The 25,432-nt window shown below is 33.8% G+C and overlaps 1 protein-coding gene across 1 annotated transcript; it reads right to left on the bottom strand.

Annotated features, from left to right (window-relative positions):
• Window positions 1–15,155: 15,155 nt before the first annotated feature.
• On the bottom strand, window positions 15,156–16,721 carry LOC18043347 (tyrosine/DOPA decarboxylase 1). The gene has a single exon (XM_006437185.2). The coding sequence runs from the start codon at window positions 16,704–16,706 to the stop codon at window positions 15,156–15,158; it is 1,551 nt and encodes a 516-aa protein (XP_006437248.2). The 5' UTR covers window positions 16,707–16,721.
• Window positions 16,722–25,432: the final 8,711 nt, after the last annotated feature.

The following is a 25,432-nucleotide window of genomic DNA, read 5'->3' on the forward strand; positions in this document are numbered from 1 at the left end:
TGTCTAAGGGATCTTATATTATTTTACAAGGTGGGCCCCTATGACAAGAAAGAAGTAACGTTACTTTTGGTTTATTATTTTTAATTTAAATCAAACTTGATTTAATAGAATTAAATAATATAAAAAATGGAGCCTATGGTTTCCACTAGAGAAAAATATAAAAGAGTTTATTTTCTTCCAAAAGAAAGAGAACATTAACTTTATACAGATTAGAGAAAAAGAATTTTCTCTCTATTGTTGAGAGAAAAATGTTCTCGTGCTAGTTGTTTTAGTGGTGACAAAGGCGCTCACACGTCAAGTGCAGATTAAACTTGAGTTATAGACTGGAAGATTATTTGGTGGCGGATTGTGATCTAACATGAGTGATGGTGATGGATCGTGATCCAACAGGAGTGGTGGTGATAGATCGTGATATGGGAGTCTAAATCACTTCAGCGGAAAAAGCCAAATTGGATTTTTAGGATATGATTTCTAGATTACAAATTCTTATATATTGTATGAGAGCGATCCTAAAAGTTTTTATAAAATTTTAAAAACTGATTTTTCTCCAACAATTGGTATCAGAGCCATCTCATATTAATATATAAGAATTTCGTATGAAATCAATCTTGATATTTATGTATTAGAGTGTCACATTTTATTCAGATATATATTATTTGTTTAATATATGAATAAAACATACTTATGGTTTGTCTTAATTTATGATTAGATTCTCTACTGTATTTTTTCTTTGAATTTGTAACAAGAGGGGTGGTCTTTTATCACCATGTTTCCCTCTTGATTTATTTTACTGTTATAGAAAATTTGTAAGCCAAAATTGGCCTAGGAAATTTGTAAATCGCTGAAGAATAATCATGGGACGACTGATCAAAGGAATCGCTGGAAATTTACAGTGGCAACCAACCAGCGCGCACGGCCAGCGTGGCCAGCAGCGCGCTGAGCTGCACGTGCAGCAGCATGCGCGGCCCGCGTGCTGCAAGCAACGCTGCCAGCAGTTGCAGCGGCAAGTAACGTGGCCAGCAAGTTGTGTGCGCGAGTTTGGGAGCTTTCCAGTGAGGTGGCGGGGATCAAATCGGCGCGGGAGATGGCTGGAAATTCTGAGCGGTGGCTGTCTTTCTGGTGATGGCGGTTGGAGAAGAAAATGGGAGAAAAAGATGGATTTAGGGTTTCAATGGTTTTTATCATTGAGATCCCTATAGTTCCATAATTTCTTCCTTTGGGCAGTCACATTTTTAATTTGTTGTATTTAAGTCCAAAAATAGTTTTGGGCTTAATGAATCATAGTTTTAGGCCCAATTGAAATTGGGCTTAATGGATTAAAATACATAAATGAAATTGAACACATTAAATTTATTTTTTGGTCAAAAAATTTTATTTAAAAAAATTATTTATTTATTTCCTTTCAAAATTAAAATGGGACCAATAATAAATTTAAAAGCTCAATTTCTCCTAATCCATTAATAAAGACAAGCCTATGGAAGATTGCCATTGACAAGAAGCCCAATGAAGATTAGGCTTAGGGTTAATGTATTTTTTTCATTTTAGGAAAGCCATGAATTAAGATTATTTAATTATTTTTCTATATGTTATGTTATGGATGATAACATGTCATATAGAATAGGTAGTGTTACTCTATGTATAATGATACATGTCATTCATTAATTATGAATCTAATTATATTGTTTGAAATTTGCATATGCTTAATAATATTGGATATCATCTAGATAATATTATAGGAAGCATGCAATTAACAATATAATTAATGTATGTTTTAAAAAGGAAAAACCAATTTTAAAATATTGAGTGGGAGAGGGAAAATTCAAGATAATTTTCCCATGAGCTCTATTGTTAGTTCAAAAATAAAATTATATATATACCTTGACTTCATAATATAGTGATGCTCTCTTTGGAGGGTATATCTATTAGATATTTTATTTAATGAACTTCTTTAAAGATAAAATTAAAATATTTTTCAATCGATTGTTCACCTCAACGGTGACTATTGATATGAAAAATACGTAGATTGAAAGTAAATAATCTAATGGGTAATTGGGTCTAGTAAGTATAGACATGACTTTCCCAACGGATAACTTGTCAAAACGGTACTAGATTATCGTTATAGTAAATTAAAATGCATTTATGGTTTTATACATTTTTGTCATTTATTGTGAATATTATTTTAAATTATTCATGCATGAATGTTTTATTTTTCAGAAAATGTATTCCCTGAGCCCACTTACTATTATTCTAAGTCAAAACAAACTCACTGGAGATAACTATATAGATTGGAAAAGAAATCTATTCATTGTCCTCACTGCTGAAAATTAAAAATATGTTTTAACCCAGTCGTGCCCTCCAGTTCCAGCGGAAGATGCTCATAAAAATCAGAAGAGGCTTTATAAGAAATGGCAAAAGGCTAATGAAATGGCAAAATGCTATATTTTAGCCTCGATTTCTAATATTTTGCAGACCAAACATCAAAACTTGGAGATTGCCACTGAAATAATCGATAGTCTCCAACAAATATTCGGGCAGAGTACTTGCTCCGCGAGACAAGCAGCGCTGAAAGGAATTATGAACAGTAAAATAGGGAAGGGCACAAGAGTTCGTGATCATGTCCTCAAAATGATGGACTATTTGAATGAGGCTGAGATTCAAGGAGCACAAATCGATGATAACTCAAAGATTGACAAGGTGCTAGAATCTCTGCCAGAAACATTCAAGGAGTTTAAGGTCAATTATAACATGAACAAAAAAAATGACCTTAACTGAATTGATGAACGAACTTCATTCTGTTGAAGAGATCTATCATGCTGAGAAATCCCTAGGAAGCAAAAATATTGTTGAAAAAGGTTCCTCTTCTAGACCTGAGCCGAAAGGCAAAAGTAAAAAGAAAGCTGGGAAAAAGAGACCGTCTACCAAGCAAGATGGCAAGCCAAAAGGCAAATGCTTCAAGTGTGGATAGAAAGGTCACTGGAAAAAGGATTGCTCTAAGATTGTGAAATCAGGTATGAGAAATCTTTTTGTAATTGATGCATGTTTAGTTCAGAATCCTATTGAAACTTGGGTGTTGGATTCAGGAGCAACTAATCATATTTGTAATTCACTTTATTGGTTTCAGGAAACTAGGATAATAAGTGAAGGAATCGTCAAGCTGCAGTTAGGGATATGACAGTTCGTGTCAGCAGTGAAGACTGGATTTGTTTTATTATCTTTTAATAATGAGACTTTAGTTTTGAATAATTGTCTTTATGTTCTAGATATTAAGAGGAATTTAATTTCAGTAGCTTGTTTGTCAAAACAAGGGTACACTGTAAATTTTGGATCTTATGTTTCTATTTTTTATAATAAGAGACTTATTTGGTCTAGTACATTGGAATATAATTTATATCATTTACATCCAATGATCCATTCTATGCATGACACAGTGATCAATAATGATGAGTATACACATTTATCTAAGAAAAGAAATATTTTTTCCAACTAATGTTACTTCTGGCATTTACGCTTGGATCATATAAACCAAAATAGGATACAGAAAATGATCAAAGATGAGCTCTTGGGTCCATTAGAAAATGAATCATTGTCATTCTGTGAATCCTGTTTAGAATGAAAAATGACCAAAAGGTCATTCTCGGCCAAAGAAGTACGTGCAACAGTACCACTTGAATTGGTACATATAGATGTATGTGGACCAATCAATGTACAAGCTCGAGGAGGTTATGAGTATTTCATCACTTTCACTGATGATTAATCGAGATATGGTTATGTTTATTTGATGCGTCATAAGTCTGAAGCACTTGAGAAATTCAAAGAGTATAGGGCTGAGACAGAAAAGCAATTGGATAAGAATATAAAGAAACTTTGATCTGATTGAGGTGGTGAATTTCTCTTAGGAGATTTCAAAGAGTATCTGGTTGAAAATGTGATTATATCTCAGTTGACTGCCCCAGGAACACTACAACAAAATGGGGTAGCTGAAAGGAAAAATAGAACTCTTTTGGATATGGTGAGATATATGCTTAGTTATTCATCATTACCAATCTCTTTTTGGGGACTAGCACTGGAAATTGCAATTTACGTCTTGAACTTAGTTCCATCTAAGTCAGTGCCTAAAATCCTAATAGAATTATGGTCAGGCCGCAGACTAAGTTTACGACATGTCCGTATTTGGGGATCACCAGCACATGTGCTGAAACCAAATGCAGGCAAAATGGATTCACGTTCTGAGGTTTGTATGTTTGTGGGGTATCCCAAAGGAACAAGGGGAGATTTATTTTATAGTGCTCAAGATAGGAAAGTGATCGTGAGCACACATTTCACTTCCCTCGAGGAAGACTATATGAATAACTTCAAACCTAAGAGTAAGGAAATACTTGAAGAACTATTAGGTGATCAAGTTGATGCTCAGCTTTCAACACCTATTACAGAACAGGAAGAAGAACAACAACCAGCTGATCAACACAGGATTATCCTTGAACAACCATCACTTTTATGTAGTGTTTACTTTCTGGAGTGGGAGTGAGGAGTGTGGATTCCTCCCACTCCAATGTTTACTTGCAATTTTTAAGGGGGGAGTGGAAATCCCACTCCGTGGGCCCCATCTAATTTTGGAGTGGGGAGTGGGATTCCCACTCCCATGGGGGGAGGTGGGAGTGGGAATTCACTCCCCCTTTTCCCTTTCTACCCTTATATTTAAAATAAAATAAATAATATCATATTTATTTAAATAATAATATTATATTATAAATTACATTTATTAAAAAAAATAATAAACATACTTATTTTTATTAAATTTAATAAAATAAATAATATTATATTTATTTAAATAATATTAGTATGTTATTTTATAAATTAAATTTATTAAAATAATAATATTAAACATATTTAAACATAATATTATTATATTTAGTTAAAAATAAAAATTTACATTGATTCTAAGTTAAAATTACTTAAAAATAATATTATTATACTCATAGAGAATTAATAATATTACTATATTCTATCTTTATTTGAAAATATAATATTATTATATTTATTTAATTTATAATAATAAATATTATTCTAAGGAAATATTAATTTTGTACTATATTATCAATGATAATGTTTCATTTGTATTGCTATTATTAATAATTTTTTATTTATATAATTCAAATTAAAATTAATAAAAAATTATGATCTACATAATTAAAATTATTTTTCAAATGTATTTTTTATTAATTTTGTAATTAAAAATTATAATTCTTTAAATAAGGGTAAAACTGTAATTTAATACCATTTACCCCCCAATCCAAGATAATTCCATACTCTCACTTCAGTGTAAGTAAATAACCTACTCCCACTCTCATTCCACACTCCTAATCTCAGTATTCTCACTTCTCAGGATTCTCACTCCAATCTAAAATGTAAACGCTACCTTAGAACCTCGTCGTAGTGGGAGGGTAACTAGATTACCTGCGAGATACATGTTATTGAGAGAAACTTATACGGCTATCTCATATGAACATGTACAAGATCCCACTAGCTACAACGAAGCTCTAATAGATAGAGATGTTGAATTTTGGAAAAATGTCATGAATCAAGAAATGGAATCCATGTATTCCAATAAAGTCTGAGAACTTGTAGAGGCACCAAAAGGGGTAAAACCTATAGAATGCAAGTGGATCTACAAGAGAAAAAGAGGAGTAGACGGAAGGGTGGAAACATTTAAAGCAAGATTAGTAGCCAAATGGTTTACTCAGAAAAAGTGAATCGATTACGAGGAAACATTTTCTTCGGTTGCTATGCTTAAATCCATCAGGATTTTGCTCTCCATTGCTGCAGTACTAGATTATGAAATTTGGCAAATGGATGTCAAGACTACCTTTCTTAATGAGCATCTTGAAGAAGACATTTACATGCAACAACCAGATGGATTCATACAAAAAGGCTAAGAACACATGGTATGTAAGTTGCAGAGATCCATTTATGGATTGAAGCAAGCATTCCGGTCATGGAACATCAGATTTGATCAAGCGATTAAATCGTTTGGATTCATTCAAAATATTGATGAACCATGTGTGTACAAGAAAATTCAAGGAAAATATATAGTCTTCCTAGTTCTTTATGTAGACGATATTCTCCTAATTGGAAACGATATAGAAGTATTGACTATAATAAAGATTTAGTTAGCAAAACAATTTGATATGAAAGATCTGGAAGAGGCAAGTTATATTCTTAGTATCAAGTTACTACGAGACCAGAAGAATAAAACTTTAGCCTTGTCTCAAGCGGTCTATATCGATAAGATATTGGCTAGATTTAGCATGGAAAATTCCAAGACTGGTTTATTACCATTCAGACATGGAATTACATTCTATAAGGATCAATCACCTAAAACATATGAAGAAATAGAGAGAATGAGACGAGTTCCCTATGCAGAAGTTGTGAGAAGTCTCATGTATGTCATGCTTTGCACTCGGTCAAGCATCTGTTTTGCGGTAGGGATGGTTAGTAGATATCAATCTAATCCTGGACCTGAACACTGAACTGTGGTCAAGCATATAATGAAGTATCTGAAAAGAACTAAAAATTATATGCTTGTGTATTTTGGTGATGAACTCTTTCCAGTGGGTTATACTGATTCTGACTTTATGTCAGATAAGGATTCCAAAAAATCAACTTCCGGTTATGTGTTTACATTGGGAAGTAGAGCCATTAGTTAGAGGGGCGTGAAACAATCTTGTATCGCAGACTCTACAACTGAAGCTGAATATGTGGCTGCATCCGAAGCTGCAAAAGAAGCTGTATGGTTTCGCAAGTTCCTACAAGATCTTGAGGTGGTACCTACTGTAACTGCACCCGTTAAACTACTTTGCAATAATAGTGGTGCGGTAGCTCAATCTAAGAAACCAAGGAACCACAAGAAACAAAAACATTTTGAGAGGAAGTATCATCTTATATGGGATATAGTACAGAGAGGTGATGTGGAGGTTACTCAGATTGCGTCACAACAAAACTTGGCAGATCCTTTTATTAAGGCCATACCTGGGAAACCTTTTAACTTGCACTTAGAATCCATGGGCATGCGTGATATGTCAAATATGCTTTGAGAGCTAGTGGGAGATTATTGGGAAAATATGCTCTTTAAAAGCATATGTGTTTATTTAATTGTAATAAACAATTTTTCTGATTAATAAAATAAATGAGGTATTTTATTCAAATATCTTAATTGTATTAATATTTTGATTAAAGTCCATTTAATCATATTATATGTATTTATGTGATCACCATGTGGATTCACAGAAGACATACATACAAGTTATCTTATGATTAAATAAATTTAGTTCGCAGTTGATAAATAAAGTTGGACACTTTATTTAGGTATAGACTATAATGAATTCATTGAATGATTTGTCTTAATCATGTATGAATTTATTGATGTAGTACGACTACATTGAATATGATCACATATGAGATTTAATTAACCTTGAAATGACTGTCAGATTTATTAAATCTCATAGGTATTGATTTTACTGTAATATTAATCTTGAGTTAGTTATGATTTCATTATTGTAATTGTTATTCCATTTGAGTTACCAATGGACACGACACACAATTGTGGTCAAGATTATCCGGTATCTTAGGGGGAGCATTTATGAGTATTGGAGTTATAGATTAACAATATAGAATTTGTACAACACATCTCTTGATGAGTTTTCGACACTTGATTATAGAATTCTCTGGCCGGAGTGTGTCAACATATTTAGTATGTTGAAAACGATCATTAGAGAAAACCAATAAGTATCAAGGAATAAGATGTAATTAAATCGATTGGACAGTTGAGATGTCGATTTAATTAACGATGTGGTACAAAGGATTATGCAGTAAAGAAATCGATGTGGTTTGGGACGAATTATTATTCGAGCATACAATTATGGAGGTCAGTTCCAATCTTTTAGTGGAGTAGATTTGGAATTAAATAATTGGGCTAGTTTAATTACAGACCTAATTATTATAGCCACTATTGTATGTTCCTAAATGATCCTCGGGTTATCTCATTTAATTGACTGCGCCACTACTGGATTAATAAACAAGATAACTAGGTATTTGGGTTAAAAGCCTAAATATATTATTTAGTGGGAGGCTACATGTAATGTACTTGTGTCTAAGGGATCTTATGTTATTTTACAAGGTGGGCTCCTATGACAAGAAAGAAGTAACGTTACTTTTGGTTTATTATTTTTAATTTAAATCAAACTTGATTTAATAGAATTAAATAATATAAAAAATGGAGCCTATGGTTTCCACTAGAGAGAAATATAAAAGAGTTTATTTTCTTCCAAAAGAAAGAGAACATTAACTTTATACAGATCAGAGAAAAAGATTTTTCTCTCTATTGTTAAGAGAAATATTTTCACGTGCTAGTTGCTTTAGTGGTGATAAAGGTGACCACACGTCAAGTGCAGATCAAACTTGAGTCATAGCCTGGAAGATTATTTGGTGGCGGATTGTGATCTAACAGGAGTGTTGGTGACGGATCGTGATCTAACAGGAGTGTTGGTGACGGATCGTGATCTGGGAACCTAAATCAATTTAGCGGAAAAAGGCAAATTGAATTTTCAAGGTACGATTTCTAGATTATAAATTCTTATATATTGTATGAGAGCGATCCTAAAAGTTTTTATAAAATTTTAAAAACTGATTTCTCTCCAATAGATGGTCCATCACTCGATATCAGATTGATTTCAATGAAAAACATTAATTTTAGTAGACAAGAATAAAAGGTTACGATACAATTTAATGAAAAATTAAACATAATCTTTTTAAAATAAAAATCTTATCATTATATAATGTATATCATTTAAAGTTGGGAGGGTTATGATTTGTAAATGTAAAAGCATCATAATTTAGTTAAATTTATATTTGTCTTTTTATGCAATTTCCTTTAACAATAGAACTATGATTACAAATGTATGGCGTTGTAAGTATTTTAAAGGGATGAGAAAGGCGCCACTTGGGCTTTAGCCCAGTGGTGAACCATTGCCCTTAAAGTTAAGCATGACTTTGAGGGCAACAGTTCGAGTTGCTATGGACTCAAAAAAATCTCCCTCAATTAAGCTTAACTGTGTGGAGATATTTATAAAATCTTTCTCTTTTACGAAATGCCAGTGAGAGGCACCTCTCCTCAGTGAGAGTGTGAGGATTATTTTTCTGGGCATATACTTCATATAATTAAAAATGTAATAATGTAAGTCAGTGAGAGTGTGAGGATTATTTTTCTGGGCATATACTTCATATAATTAAAAATGTAATAATGTAAGTCTTAGTTATATATCTGATTGTAAATATCAATATATTTATAGTAATTGTAAATATATATGTAATATAGTAACTTGATGTTTAATCAGTTAAAAAAAAAAGGGATGAGAAAGGCTCTACTCTTTCATATTTGAGGTCACGGCCTTCGTCCAACAGTTGGTCTCATAGCCTTTAGATTGGAGCTTTTAACACCCTTATAAAATCCTATCAATCCTTCTAAATTTATTTCCTAAAATAATTCCATTTTAATTTATAAAATTTAAATCTATATACTAAAATTAACGATTATTTCATAATATTTTTTTACCCTAAAAATATATAATTTAAAATTTTTTATTTATAAAATACATATAAATACTAAAATCTTAATTATTTTATCCTTATTATATAGTTTATATTTTCATAACTGTATGTTCTTGTAATTTTCTCAAAAAATATTTTTTATTATAATATAAATATAAATTATGAAATTTTTGGGTATATAATGTTTGTTAAAAGAATAATTTATTTAAATGTTTGATTGAATTTTTTATTTGAGAGATGATGAAAGGCATACTCTAGTTTTTATCATTTTAGTTGCTCCATGATTAGGTTGTTTCGGCGCTGGGCTTGCGGTTGGTGGCGTCTCTGCCACTGCAAAGTGAAATGACTCAACACTTTGTGGGCGCCAGCCCAGTTTTATCGGGCCAGGACCTACATTAAAATTTGGGTCAGCTCGTTTTCAGCATGACTGATTATTGGACTGAGATTATTCTCGTAAACTATTCAGCCCCCACGTCTTATTTCATGACACCCTTCTAGCCGCAAAATTACTTCTAACGTCCGGGACTATATCGATGGAAAAATTTAACCATTAGAGGGTTGCTATTGATACCCCTCTGAAATCCTTAGGTCTTATTTGAAATTAAGGTACTATAACTTTTGAGTTACAGCTGTTGTGAAAAAAAAAAATTGTAACATGAAATAAAAGTTAATAATATGAGGTGAATATAAATTTTAAAAAATAAGTACTAACGAGCGCGTAAATTAGTTGGCGTAGGACTATTTTAGTTTAACCAAAGTCTTCAGTTTGAGGTTTGGAAATGCAACTGTATTAAATATTTATTGGGAGAGCTTTATCGCCTTAATAGTCCTATTTGGTTCGAATTTAGATTAGGCTCGAATCCGAATTGGTTGGAGCCCAATGTGATCTTCGGATACCAAATTAGTAATGTACCAAAAAAAAGAGTAAAATAAATTTACTAGATGCCTTTTGAAAAAAAAAAAATTTACATATGTGCAGTTAACAAATTAGAGTTCAGCATCTTTAGCCAACTAAAAGCTTCAAAATTAGAAATAAACACTAACAAAACGCTAATAAATATTTAAACAGTCACAGATTCAAAACACAAAAGCTTCAACTCAATAGATAAATTTTTAACCGCCAGCCTCCCCATAATCCAAATTCAAAGTAATGAATTAAATATAATTGCTTGAGATCTATTGGGTCATGCATCTGAAGACAAACGATCGACTGGCCGCCATTACCAATTATTGTATAAATTAGTATCAATAAAATAGTAGATGATTTAGTCGCCACGAGAAAAATGATACAACAAGGCATGGGTGATGTTTTGGCGTCAAATTAATATATGGTAAGCACCCCACCCACCCCCAACAACCAGATCAGCTCACCGTATAATAATTAAATAATATCCTGGACAATATTTTTCTGCCGAAACAACAACTCCATGTGCCCACGCCATTATTATTTTTAATTAAATAATCCCACTTTTATTTATTTTTCACCGGAGAATCTGTAAGTTCGGATGCGGACTATTATATGGGCGAAGGGATACTACCTTCCCTGGGAGATCTGCGACTTGCCCCCCGGCAAAATTGGATTTATTTGAAGAAAATTTTATTAATTCATTGAAGACCTCCTACTCCAATGTATTTTGTCGGGTGTTTAGTGTTGACCCATTTTTATTTTTTTTATTAGTTCGTTCATGATTTCAAATCCTCTTGAATTGGGTTATAGATTTCAATTTCAAAGTTTGAGTTGTCAAAAAATAGGTGCTGCACCATAGCTTTGTCCTCAATTGTTTTTGGTTTAAACCACCCAGTTTCCAGTTACCGTATTGGGTCCCGACTAATCCGGATTCTGAGTGTAGTCACAGTTAAGTCTCCTTACCCCTCCCAAATAGTGTGTTTAATTTGTCCTCAAATTTTTAAGTAGTTTAAGTTATTTACCGTGAGGCTATTTAGACTTACCATAATACTTAATAAACTCATTTATTAAATAAATCTAATATCTAAATTTAAAAATTTATCTTTTACCAATGAGAAGCTAAAGGAGGCTGAGATTTTACGGAAAAATTTTTAGTTAATTACAAAAAAAAATTATATTAAAAAATTTTTAAACATAACAAATTGTAAATTGACGTCGGCTTAGCGTTGGTAATTAACTGCACTGATGGCTCCATGAATTGGATCCGCTGATGGATGACAACCATAGACTGTTAAGTGAGGTGAGGAACTTGATGTGAGTGTAAAACTAACTTGCCGTTCCTGAGTTTAGAGAAGAAAAGGGTTGCTTGTTTTGTAAATTTGGGGGAGATTGAGAAAAAGGAAATTATCTAATTTTAGCTTTTGAGAAATAGGAATTTTATTTTAAGATCTTAATGAGAGAGAGGCAAAGGCAGAGGAAGACGAGGATGAATAGGTTTTTGTTACTTTTTTGTTTTAATGTTATAATGCAAAGTAATAGGGTTTGTTTTTGTTATAATTTCTTTTTATTTCATAGTGTAACGTCAAAAATTTCCTTGCACTTTAACTATGAACTGTAATTAAAAAAAAAATTTAGTCCACCCTGAAAAAATGCGCTAGCTAGCTTCCCCACTGTCTTTTACTCAATAAATCCAACTTTATACTTAATATACCCTTATTTAAATCTCTTTGATTCAATTTTTTAATTTCTTTTTTGTGACTCATGTATCTCTACTTCCTTTTAGTATCTTGTTTTTTGTTTTATAACAAAATCCTCCATTGTTCTTGGTTTGTTGCATAGCTCTTTTTCTTATTTTTTTCCCATAATTAAAACTCTCAAAGTTTTATCATGAAACACTAGAAATAGAGGATAGAGTATAAAAATCTCTGATCTCAATTAAAACACAAATTTTCCGCGTTAAATTACAAGAAAATTTAATGCATGTCAAAGTAAAAAAGTCATTTTCTTATTGGCCATAGTTTAGTTAATGTTGAAGAGTAGTAGTAGTTTTTTTATATGTATTGAAAAACAAATGCATGCAGAGATAAACTTTAGAGAGAGAAATTAAAGATGATAAAGTCATAATGTTTAGCTACAATGGTTATAATAACAATTTAAGTTAAGGATACTTGTGTAACAAATTATTATTATTATCATTTTTAGAAATGAGTTTAGTGAATAATTTTGTGGGTTCAAATAACCGCACCTTTACTTAATTTGTCTTTCTATTTTAAATATTGCCTAACTTGTCCCTTTGTTACTTGTAGCACCATTAAATCAAATTTTTAAAGGAGAAAATAGTATTCACATCTTATCTTGTATAACTTAAAAATTCCAATAAATTTAACAAAAAAAATTAATTTTTGAAATTATATTTTCAGAGGTAATACCATATTTATTTTAAAAGAGAAAAAATCACACAACAATCATCTAACATGATATAAAACACTTTAATACATTTTTTGGCCCTCCTAGCATTGTTAGACTTTCTTCTGCCGTTAACTCGTACCTTATCGCCATCTTCTCAGAAAACCTTAAGCAGTACGTGAATGAAGAAGCAACCTCAGGATTCGCACCGCATTCATAATTCACAAATTCCCTCTACCTCCTTAATAATTACAATCTGTCAGAAGAAGGGACAACAACTGTTTTGCCAATGGAAAATGATCCTCTCCTTCCATGTGTCTCTTAATGATAGTATATGGGTAAGATTTAATTTCTTTTATTTTTTTATTTATTAATTACTAATCAATAATTAAGTTATTTACTCAGACATGATTAGATCATGAAAGAATTTTGATCATTTGCCAATATGTTAGTTGTAGGCGGCCCGGTCCTCGCGCAGCCACGCCTGGCCTCACCTTGCTGGTGATTACCGGAAACTGAATCTGGGTTCTAGGACTTAGCAATAGATAAGGAATATAATTTTGATGATTTTATTTATAATGGGTGCAAAAACGCTTGATAAAATGTAATTTATTGCGTGAATGTGTCAAAACACAAAATTTAGAATCTAAAAGACATTTAAATTATTTTTTATATGAAAGATACTTAAATTTTATTAAGAGAAAAGTGGATTCACACATTTGAAGCGATATTTGGGGAGACCCTTGGCATCCTCAAGCAGCCCTTTACGAATAGAAACAAGAGGATCATCCCACCACTTATAACCATTAGGCGTTGACTTCAAACTTGCACGGCTATCAGCGACTTCATTGCCATCTCAGAAGATGTGTGAAAAAATAAAATGCATACAATGAATTAGGCTCAAACAATTCAATTATCTGATATGCCCAATCGCCATGGCAGCTTGAAGTTGGAGTTCAAGGCAAGCTAAAGCTGAAACCTAGACACGGTCTAACCCCAAAAAACCAAAAAAAAAAGAAGTTTCATTCTTTTGAAGCTACAAGCTCAACAGCCTTAACAATCAGATATATCTCAACATAGAAGGATGTTCGATGATAAAGAGGCGTCGCACTCGAAAAGCACCATTGAATCCGCAAAGCACAGCACCATAAGTGGAGTGCCAAAAGACAATGATGATAGAAGATGCATGGACGCCTACCACGTGATATATTCAAGGTTGAATAAATTGACAAAGAAGCATCACCAGGTCGGCGGACTAACGGATACAAGAAAACTAAGGTGGCTAGTTATAAGAGTTGTTGCATGTTCAAATGGCCACCAATGATTCTGAAATCTAAGGCAATTTCGTGCCTTCCAAATATAATAAATGGAAACAAGGCAACAAAGTTTCCATAAACAAGAAACATGGCCAGTGAAGCTAGTCTCAAAAACTAAATTCCGAAGAACATGAACGTCTTCCGCGGATGGAAAAAAAGGCGACGAAAATGAAGGCCAATCCAACCCCAAAGACTGCGCATATGACCTGCTGTCACTTTCATTGGAATTACCTTTTAAACAGGCCGAAAAAATTGGAATTCCACGATTCCGAAGATTATCATCAGTTGACAAACCATTATGGAATCCATATAGAAGAACAAATTCTGTTGGGACCTGAAGTCTAAATCAATACATTCCGCGAGGTTTCCTTTTTTATTTTATTTTATTTTTTATTTTTAATACCTACATTCCACGATTTGCCCCACAGGATTAGTTTGGAAGTTTTAAGTTTAATAAAATGAAGGAAAGTGAAAATATTTTAATTGTATTCAATAATAAGGTTCTGTCTCATCTTAGTATATCTTGAAATTACAAATTTACATTGTATTGCAAGTTTAAAAAGAACAATTTTTTCATTGGCGAGCCTTAAAACGGTAAAGAAAAATGTTGTTAATTAATAAGAAAAAAAAATACACGAGGAGATGATGTTACGAGACTAATGTATAAAATGAAATGCACTACATATAACAAAATTAAAAAAAAAAACTATATTAAGCGATAAATAGAAGATTATTAACATCCTTGACAGTTACAAAAGTACAGCATCCCACCATTTAAAGGAATCCAGAGGTGGCAAAATTAGCCTAAGCACCCTCAACGTCATTATTTTCGTACCTTAAATGCTGTGATGCTATTTTATGATGTAATGACAATAATTTCGAAAGCCAAAAAGGACATATATATCGCTACATAATACCATTACCTAGGGTTTACTTGCACTTAGAAGTGCTTCCAAGTGCTCTTGCACCACCGTCCAAGCCACCATCACGTGTCGTTCTTCTGTCAACGTAGCACCAGCAGCAAATCTTATAGCGTATATTCCTCCCAAAACGGCATGTGTCATGTACGCTTTTCCAGATGCATTAATCGACTCCAGTAATTCTCGATTGAACTCATTTATTCGTTCTTCCTCTGAGAGCAGACTATTTTCGTATTTGGTTTTGAGCTTATCCATAACTGCTGATGGCGAAACCCTAAAACAGACCACCGCAAAATGTCTTGGAAACACAACTTCAAACCTCTTATCACTTCCCACGAGCCTTTCAAAGAGCTTGGCCATGTTTACATGGCTGCGCAGGAAGTGTCTTAGATTTGCGACGCCATAGTTTCTTAACACAAACCATAGTTTCAGCGAACGAAATCTTCGACTCAGAGTTATTTGCCAATCTTTGTAATCCACCACTTGCTTGGACTCGGTGGCTTTGTTCTTCAAGTACTCAGGATTTGTTGAGAGTGAGTTCACAAGATCACTTGGATCCTTCACCCAGAGGCAACAACAATCTAATGTTGTAAAAAACCACTTATGTGCATTTAGACTAAACGAGTCCGCACCTTCAACTCCGTCAATAAAATGTCGAAACTCGGGGCAAATGCAAGCACTTCCAGCATATGCAGCATCAACGTGGACCCATATTCCGAATTGTTTTGCTACGTCGCAAAGTGGCTTTAAGGTATCAACAGCAGTTATTGCAGTCGTCCCGATTGTGGCACATAGAAATAATGGGATCAGTCCAGCTTCAACATCCGAGTTGATTTTTGCCATCAGTGAGTCTGGCGACAGCCCATAGGATGAAGATTTTGTTGTCTTAATAGCTCGGAAATTCTTGACATCGATTCCGACAATCTGAGCAGCTTTCTGGAGGGCACAATGAGTTTGATCAGATCCATATACAACAAGCTTGGATATGTTTTCTCTTCCAATCTTGTTCAGAACTCGATCTCTCGCTGCAGTTAGCGTGCACAGAATGGCCTCACATGTAGTTCCTTGTATAACTCCACCGCCATTGCCTGAGAAAAGGAAAGACTTGGGAAGCTTCAGCATTTGGCCAAGCCAATCCATAACTACATTCTCAAGCTCAGTTGCAGCCGGTGATGAGATCCAGTTGAATCCCACAACATTAAATCCGGAACTCAGCATTTCACCGAGAAATCCGGCGATGCTACCACTTGAGGGAAAGTAAGCGAAGTAGTTGGGACTTTGCCAGTGCGTTATACCTGGGACGATGTGTTCTTGTACGTCCTGTAGAATTGTCTCCATAGACTCAGGATTGTATGGGGCCGATTCCGGCAACCGTTTTCTGAGATAACCAGGTTCAACTTGGCTTCTAACCGGGTATTTCTCGACATTTTTGTAGTAATCAGCAATGAAGTCAATGATCATGTGGCCTTGCCTCCTGAATTCCTCTGAGTCCAGAGGGTTAGTAAATGAACCTGAATTGTATTTGAGTTCAAGATCGGGTGTGAGGCTGCCCATTTAGAATGGGAATAAAATCGGATTGGAAATGAGGGTTTTCTAGTTGAGAATGCTGGAGCAGGACAAGGTTGTCGGGCTTGAAGCTGAAGGTTGAAAGTATTGGGATGTTAATTAAGAATGAGAGGGAGCCTATTGAAAATTAAATTGCCGGAGAAAGCTTCTCTGTAAAAGCCTTTTCTCTTGGCTGGTTCTAAAAACTGGAGGTGAGCATCTCAGTTTATATAGTCTGTTGATACGGGCATTTTTGTAATTTCGGCAACAAAGTATAGCTGTCCAAGTTTTACTGATATAAACTATCCTAGACCATGATGCATGAGGTGCGGGCATAATTATGAGATCAATAATATAATAGCCCCACCAGCGGGATCTAATTGTATATACTTTTCTGATGCTTCTGCTCTGCGGCGTTATTGAGTATTAATTTTTTAACAAATCTCTTCTATTATTATTACAACTACTGCATGCACCATGCATGCATATGTCCCCAGAGAATTGATTCCTTCTTTTGCTATGGTATTAGGCAAAGGCATTTCTTCCGATCTATTATCATCACGTAATATTTCACGGAAACTTGATGCTAAATTGTAAAATAGAATTTTACCAATAAATAACAAGCATATGTTCCGAAGAAATTCTAAAATACATCGAAGGCACTATGTTAATTGTATAACAAGTAAATAATATTATGTTATATATTTATTTATTTTAAAAATCAATATGTAAGTAGTAATTTTATTAAATACAATTATAAGGGTGCGTTTGGTGGCCCGCGTAAAGGTGCATAAAGGTATTGTTTTGTATTAAATTAATACACACTCGGGCACCAAAACCAACACACACAACATTGCATTAAAGGGGTGATCTAATGCGGCAACTACCACATTAGCTTGCTTTTTTTTTTTTTTACTTTAATTATTATAATAAATAAATCTAACTTTTAATATAATAAAATATTATGTTAATTTTAATTTTTACATTATAATTATTAATATACATTTATTATTTATTATTCAATAATATTTTATTATATTTTTTATTTTTACATTATTATGTTTACATTATAATTTATTAGCAAATTTATAATTCAATATAACTAATAATAAATATTTAAAATATTAAATTTCTAAAATTTAAGATTTCTATATTTAATATTTTTCTAAGTACTAATAAATTTATTTTTTAAATATATAATTTAAATTAATCACAAAAAATTAATACAAGACAGTACAACACCAAATATTGTATAATTAAAAATTAATACAGTATAGTGTAACGGCAAATATTGTACAATATTATTATAATACAGTGCTAATGCAATACAACATAATATAATACATCGGCATTAAAATGATGCAATACAGTATAATACAATACAGGGTGCCAAACGCACCCTAAGGGTATGTTTGGTGCATTGCATTATGGAATATTAAAATATTGTTCACATTAAATTAATGGTAGTGCTATGTGAGTCGGGTTTAGCTAATGCGGCTACTAGCTTGCTTTTTTTTTTTTCTTTTGCTTTTACTTTGGCTTTATAATAATAATAATAATAATAATAAAAATATAACTTTTTAATTATTTATAATTTTTTTTATTTTTACATTATAATTTATTAATAAATTTTTAATTTATTATAACCAATAATAAATATTTAAATTTGAATTAATACAATTTAAATATATTAATATAATATATATAATTTAAATTAATTATAAAAAATTAATATACTATTGTGTAGCATCAAATATTATATAATATTATTATAATACAATACTAATATAATACATTACAATACAAATATATCAATATTAAAATAATACAATACAGTGTGTCAAATACATCCTAAAAGTATACAAAGTTTGTGGGTCTGGTGGGAGCTTCCACCATTTTATGAGATGGACATGGCTACCATGCAGGGCATAAAATCCTTGTATGGTGCAGGGGCCAAACTTAAACCGTTAGATTCAGCTTGTTTGAATCCAACAATTGTGGTTTTAATTTAAAAAAAAAAGAGAAAATGAACAAAAACAGGAAAAAAATAAGGCAACCGATTGAATCAAAAACATTTTCCCCTCCCTTCCTCTCTTTCTCCCTCCCTTTCTCCCTCTTTTTCTCCTTTCTCCCCCCTGAACATTGAGCAGATCTTTGTCATTCCTCACACTGTCACGGTCTCGTTCTTGGTCACTCTCCTACTCCGGCTCACACTCCCGCTCCCACTCTTGCTCATACTCAGGCTCCCATTCTTGCCGTTGTTGTTGCTGTTGGTCTTGGCTTTTCTTCCAACTCACACTCACGCCCGAACTTGCTCTCACTTTCGCTCTAGCTCCCGGCTCCGACTTTCACTCTTCTTATCAAGGTTACTGAACTTTAAACTTAGCCTTGTATTTGTTAAAGTGATTTAGATCTGTAATTTGTTATATTTGGGGAAAACGATTTGTTAATGATAGTGTAGAAATATAATGCTTACATAATATTTGACAAAATGCCACAAAGAACTATAGAACTATTTGTCATCTTTTAAGATAATAGGTTAATTTTTTTTTTTTGTTGATAAAATGCTGTAGCCGTGTTTTCAAATTTTTTTATAATAATTCGATGATGAAAAAAATTAGACTTGGCCATTCGAGTGTGGTAGCTTTGTGTGATAGTTTGGCGTATGCATTTGTTTGATGCAAGATGCATTTCGGTTAATGCCCATCGCACGTGTGAGGTGTGTTTTGGTGCGATAGGCACCGTCGCACCAACACGTGTGCGAGAGGCAATAATTGTTGTTTATTAACTACTTTCTTGTAGATTTTACAAGAACACATGGAATCTGTTGATGGTAAGAGGAAAAAATCGAAAGAAAAATTATTATGGCAGGAAAAGCAAGTAGTAAAAAAAAAGCATGGATATACTATTTGTAAGTATAATTTATATGCATTTATGTACCCATTATGTTAAAAGGTTCAATTTTTTTAATTAATGTATCTTAAAATATTGATCACAATAAGGCAGAAGCAAAACGACTAAGGCTATTAGGGGTAGAAAAGGTAGATAAAACGGTATGTAGCAAAAAAAATGACTTGCTGGATATTCAATTTTCTCTTGCCCAAAATGATATGCCACTGATCGTATATATATTATCATTGTTGTAGGTTAGAGCTGATATTGCACAAAATTGGAAGAAACTAACCCCCAGGAGAGGCATCAATGGATGGTTAGTAATATGAATGAGATATCTAGCTCAAATAGTGGTGAAAATAGTGGTACGAGTAAAAATATTAAGGAATCTGATGAGGAGAAGACTGGTGGTGGCAACCTTCTATCTCGATGTCGTGTAGCCTCATTCTCCGATGTGGTTTCATCTTTTTCAAGTGACCAACAAGTAGCAGTGAATGAAACCGGCTTAGGAAGTCTACTTGACCTAAAATGTGGACGCTTAAGACAAGAGTTATGTGCAGCACTAATTCAACAATGTGATGTAGGTAGGCAAAGTATAATTCTACATAGGAAAGAATACAATTTAAGCCCTACAGTGTTTGCAACTATAATGGGGGTTAGAGATGGAGGCACACGTGTGGACTTAAATGACCAAGCAGTTGATATAACTGATTTGCTTGTAGTGTATAGTAGTGGACCTAGAGGAATTCATATAGCGGAGGTGAAAAAAAGGCTAATGAATACTTCAACTTCTGATGATGAATTTAAGATACTTTTTAGTTTTTTTGCGTTGGGAAACATATTATGTCCCACAAGTGCAATATACATTAATCCGTTGTATCTTCATGCACTGAAAGATACAAATTCAATTAGAGAAAAAAATTGGGCTAGTTAGTGCTTTACCTTTTTATGGGAAGGTGTACAAAAGTTTAAAGATAATAAAGTTAGCTCTGTTAGCGACTGTGTTCTTTTCTTAAAGGTTCGTATTTAATTAAGAAAAAATATATTGTTTCTTGTTTCTTATATTTTGGTTATTTCAGTGTATAACATACATACTTTGCCATTGATGGACAGTTGTTCTACTTTTCCTCCGTTGTATATGATCGACCTTCTATTGATAGAACAATGTGTCCTATCAGTGTATGGAATAATGATGAGATTCGACGATTCTTGAAATGGCAAAAAAAGCTTGGTGACATCAAAAGCAATATGGTATAGAATACATGCATACTATTTTAATGAAATCAATTACCATATTTTTTGACTAAATTGTTATTATTTTATGAATTATTTTAGGTTTCGATGCGTGACCCTGATCGGCTTCATAAGCCTGAACAAGCAGAACCTCCTGGGTGGACCAATGCGAATAATGATGCTTTTCAGTTACTAATAGAAAGGTTTGGGTCATTCGTCGCACAAAACAAAGAGTCGTTCTAAACCATTGAACGGAGATTGGAAAACATAGAGAAAATATTGGGAGAGTTGACATCAAAGTATCACGGAGGATCAAGCAAACAACCAGTTGCTCCCGATCCACCTTCAAATTTGAACAGTCAAAATCGTACATCTCCGGATGGAAAAACAATGTCAAAAACTGAAGAGAAAATGATTTTGGTCAGTGATGACGACACCGTGGATCGTAGAGTGAAAGCAAGTTTACGAGCCTTTGATATTATGTTGGGCTGTATTGGGACTACTGCATATACTAGTGAAACTCCGCTCAATTCATTTCAATTTGATATAGGACATGATCTCCATTTAACGCCAATACCTCGAGAGGAGGGAGAGGTTTGTCTAAGCGATCTTTAGTTGTAATTTAGTTTTAATGATAATGGATTAATTTTGACCCTGGACATATATAGAATTTAGCTGAACCACTTGACACTAAGCAAGACTTCCAGACCTCCACTAGCATGAGCGTACCAGCAACACGACCAGCACGGAACAGAAGGCCTAGACGATACCAACTCTCTCCTTATGATAAAGTGTCTCAGGGAGCGAAGGCTAAGTTTAAAGCTGGTCATTTCTATGTAAATAACCCCCTTTCTCTTGACCAATTGAAGCTCATTCAATATGCATTTGATAAAGATGGTAACAGAAAGTACTTGTGGTTTATAGGGCTTTGTATTTTTTATTCCCCTGTACATATATATTGATTAGCTAACACTTTATTACTTATTTGTGTTTTCAGCGAAATCGTTGTCTCTACTGATGATCAATTTATCTCCGGGCATAATTTCATGAGCCTTTTGCCTAACACGGCTATGAGTGGAGAGGTTTGTGGTGCATTGGCACTCACATCATCGTACTATATGTTTGGATGCCTTATTGCAAAATTGAATACTAAGTTCTCACTTATTGACCATTGTTTTAGATTCTCACCATGATAGCATATCACCTCACACTATATGAACGGGCTAAACGCAGTGATGCACCAATAAACTTGTATTTACCGACAATATATGCAGTAAGTATCCACCACTATTATTTCTATGTGAATTAAAGTTGTTGTTTATCTATAATAATTTTCAAACATTGCTCTGTACAATAAGATTTTTTTTCAATACTTGTGCATTTATTGACATATCACTTGTTTACTTATTGTTCTTTTATAGCAATCAGCACTTACCGTTGGAGCCGATGTTGATGGTTTTGCACAAGTAGCAAGTGTCGGAAAACCTTTCATGCTAGACTTTCAAAGGTGCCAAAAGGTTACTTCTACACTCTCAACTGATTACAATTTTACTTTTTGTAAAACATCTTCTATGAGAAAAATACTTATTTTTGTTTGTTAGATTTATGTTCCAATTATCGATGGTGACTGATTTTTTTGGTTAGATTTATGTTCCAATTAACGATGATGCCTTTCGTTGGTTCCTGTTCATCGTGAATGTCAAGGAAGGCTATGGTGAGGTTTGGGACCCTCTTTCTAATGGTCGAAGTAATCGAAAACGCGAGCAACAAGCTGAACGCATAGTATGTTACATGTGTATATGTCATTCCTCAATTTGGTGTAGGTTTTTATTATTCAATAATCTAATTTGCCATTTTGATTTGAACTTCGCAGTCACATTCTCTTGATTCCATTTTTCATTCTAAGTTACCTCCAAATGCCAAGCCATCAACACGATTCATTTGGTTCCCTATTCGGTCTGGTGAGGGGGTTCCGAAACAACCAAATGGATTTGATTGTGGAATCTATGTCATCAAATTCATGGAGACTCCAGGGCTCATTCCTAACAAATCATATATTGTATTGATCAAGTAAAACAACTTATTCCAAAATATTCTTCATGCGTAGCATGATTCCCAAGATGTTCGTGGAAGACTAGCAGTTCAACTTATCGACTCGGCCTTTAATGAAGCACGAGCTGGATTGCTTGCTTAAGCAAACGTCACATTTGTTGAGCATGCTGCCCAGGCAAGGGTCATACTGTCTACGCTGAAGGCAAACACATATAGAATAACTGCGAAAGCTCCAGCGAAAAGTCAGAAAAAAAATCCAAAAAGATTACGGTCGTAAATGTTAGGTCTTCTTCATTGGGTTCGTGTGAAATTCCACATTTTGTTGTAGGTTTAACTGTGGAATCATAATTGTTCATTTAGTGCACTAATTTTTGTAGTTTTACCACTAACATTGTTCTAATTAGTGTATTCAAATTAGTAAATGACTCGTTGTCTACTTCGAAGACACGCACTCTATTTGTATAATATATTTTTGAGGATGACATAACACATACTACAATTGTGACGGTTGATTCCCCTCAATATTGCAAGATTTAAAACTAATTGTAAAAATTTAAAAACCTCGCCCTAATAATCATCAACATCTCAAGACAAGCACATTGGTTAAAAATTATCCAAACACATTAGGCATGATGGGAATGATTTTTATAAACCCATTTGATGTCAAAGCGATTGAAAATAATGGCTTTTGGACTGAGAAAGAGAAAAGATGAAACAGTTTGAGACATAGAGAGATATCCGATTTGCCGAAATGCAGGTCGGATTCGTGCCAGAGAGATCTGGAACGAAACCGGCTAGCCGGATCGGCAAGCCAGTTTTGTTCTAGATCTCTCTAGCACGAATTCGGCCTGCCGGATCTCTCCAACCGGCAAGCCGGTTTCATTCCATAGCTCTCTAGAATGAATCCGGCCTGCCGGTTCGCGCCAACCGGCTAGCCGGTTTCGTTCCAGAGCTTTCTTGCTCGAAACTGGCTATCCGGTTTGATAAATCTACATGATAAACGATTTTGCATGTGATTACAAGCGGTATACCGGTTTATCTTTGGAAAATATTTTTCCATTACAATTAAATAGATGGTTCAAAAAAACTTCAATTAAATACATGTCTTTCGAATAGTGAAAAGCTTCAATTAGATACATTACATGCTTTCCAATTATTGAAAAGAATTGTCTCCAGGCCACATATCAGAGTGCATGGTGGGATATGGAAGAAATGTGAAGGATTTACTTCCCATTGATGGTGGCATTGATGAATTATTCCACAAGTGATCTGTAGATTCAGAGCACGGTTGAGAACTACTCCCACATTCATTTTGAGTTTCAATTTCATATGAGGCTTCACTGTTGTAGAATGAAAAATGTTCACTCGAGCCAGCTAATATAGATGTACCCCAACTATTGTTGTTAGCAGCATTGGCTTCGCCACTCCTGTAAATAATTAATCGTGAATAAAACTTAATACTAAGACCATAAATGGATCAAACAGTCAAAGACAAACATAAAAAACATATTAAATACCTCGTGTTATTACTGGCAATAGGACAACTTCTTACTGTATGGCCAGGCTGTGTACAAACACTACACTTCCTGTTGTTTGAAGGGGATTTTTTTAATATTGTCGCAGCACCTTTTGTCCCGACCACAACTGGATCTAGTATCATGGATTTTGTTTGTGGACCGTATACAGAACTTTGAGGGCAAGTTCTCTGTCCTCCAAACAGTTCTTGAAATTTTGATGTCAATTGATTGATCGCAGCTAAAGCTTCTTTATATGAGTGCTCGTTTTTTGCCGCATAGAAACACATTTTGTTAGTTGCGGTGCTCAAAGAACTGAATCTAGCAACATCGAAAATCTCACTATCAACTTGTGATCGGGCTAAGTTGCACGATGTATAATCCTTCGCCTTTTTTGTCCACCGATGAAGAATCATATTATCAGGAATGTTTCTAAATTGTTCCACTTTCATGACATGAAACATGTGTCGACATGGGATTCCAGCAGAATCCATCAGTTGACAAGAGCAATCGATTTTGTTAGTGGGTTTATTATATACCACTGTCCATTTTATGTCTACGTTCCCAAATTGTGTCAGCGTGTAATAGTTAGTATCAGTGCAGTTCAAGGCTTCAACCTGAATCAAAGTGGCTTCTTGACGAATTTCTTCCATAATCTAATGAAATATACTAATTGGGAAAACATTTGTAGCATGCTTTTCTAGGCTGCGTAAGTGTGTGGTCAACACAAAAGTACTAAATTTTGTTTTAAACTCGTCTTGAACTTCAGTGGTCCGAATGTTGCGGAGTGCGCGATCAATTTGTAGCACAAATTCATATAATTTTAACCTGTACTGCAGAAAATGATTGAGATAACAATGAATACTTTCACACCGTTGAGTGCTTCGCATACCAGCAAAAAATGTTCCTTTAAGAAAAGCTTCGGCCCATTTATGTCGCTTTGCATACATTTGTTTAACCCAACCATGTTCGTGTAGCTTAAACTCATCAACTAAAGCAAACCACCGCTGGTCAAATTCACCTGCACTCATGCCTGTCAACATA

Source organism: Citrus clementina, unplaced genomic scaffold (genome assembly GCF_000493195.1).
Source record: "Citrus clementina cultivar Clemenules unplaced genomic scaffold, Citrus_clementina_v1.0 scaffold_4, whole genome shotgun sequence".
NCBI lineage: Eukaryota > Viridiplantae > Streptophyta > Magnoliopsida > Sapindales > Rutaceae > Citrus > Citrus x clementina.

What these genes read in the sequence shown, in the direction of transcription:
- LOC18043347 (XM_006437185.2), bottom strand. Translation starts at nt 16,706, where the DNA reads ATGGGCAGCCTCACACCCGATCTTGAACTCAAATACAATTCAGGTTCA.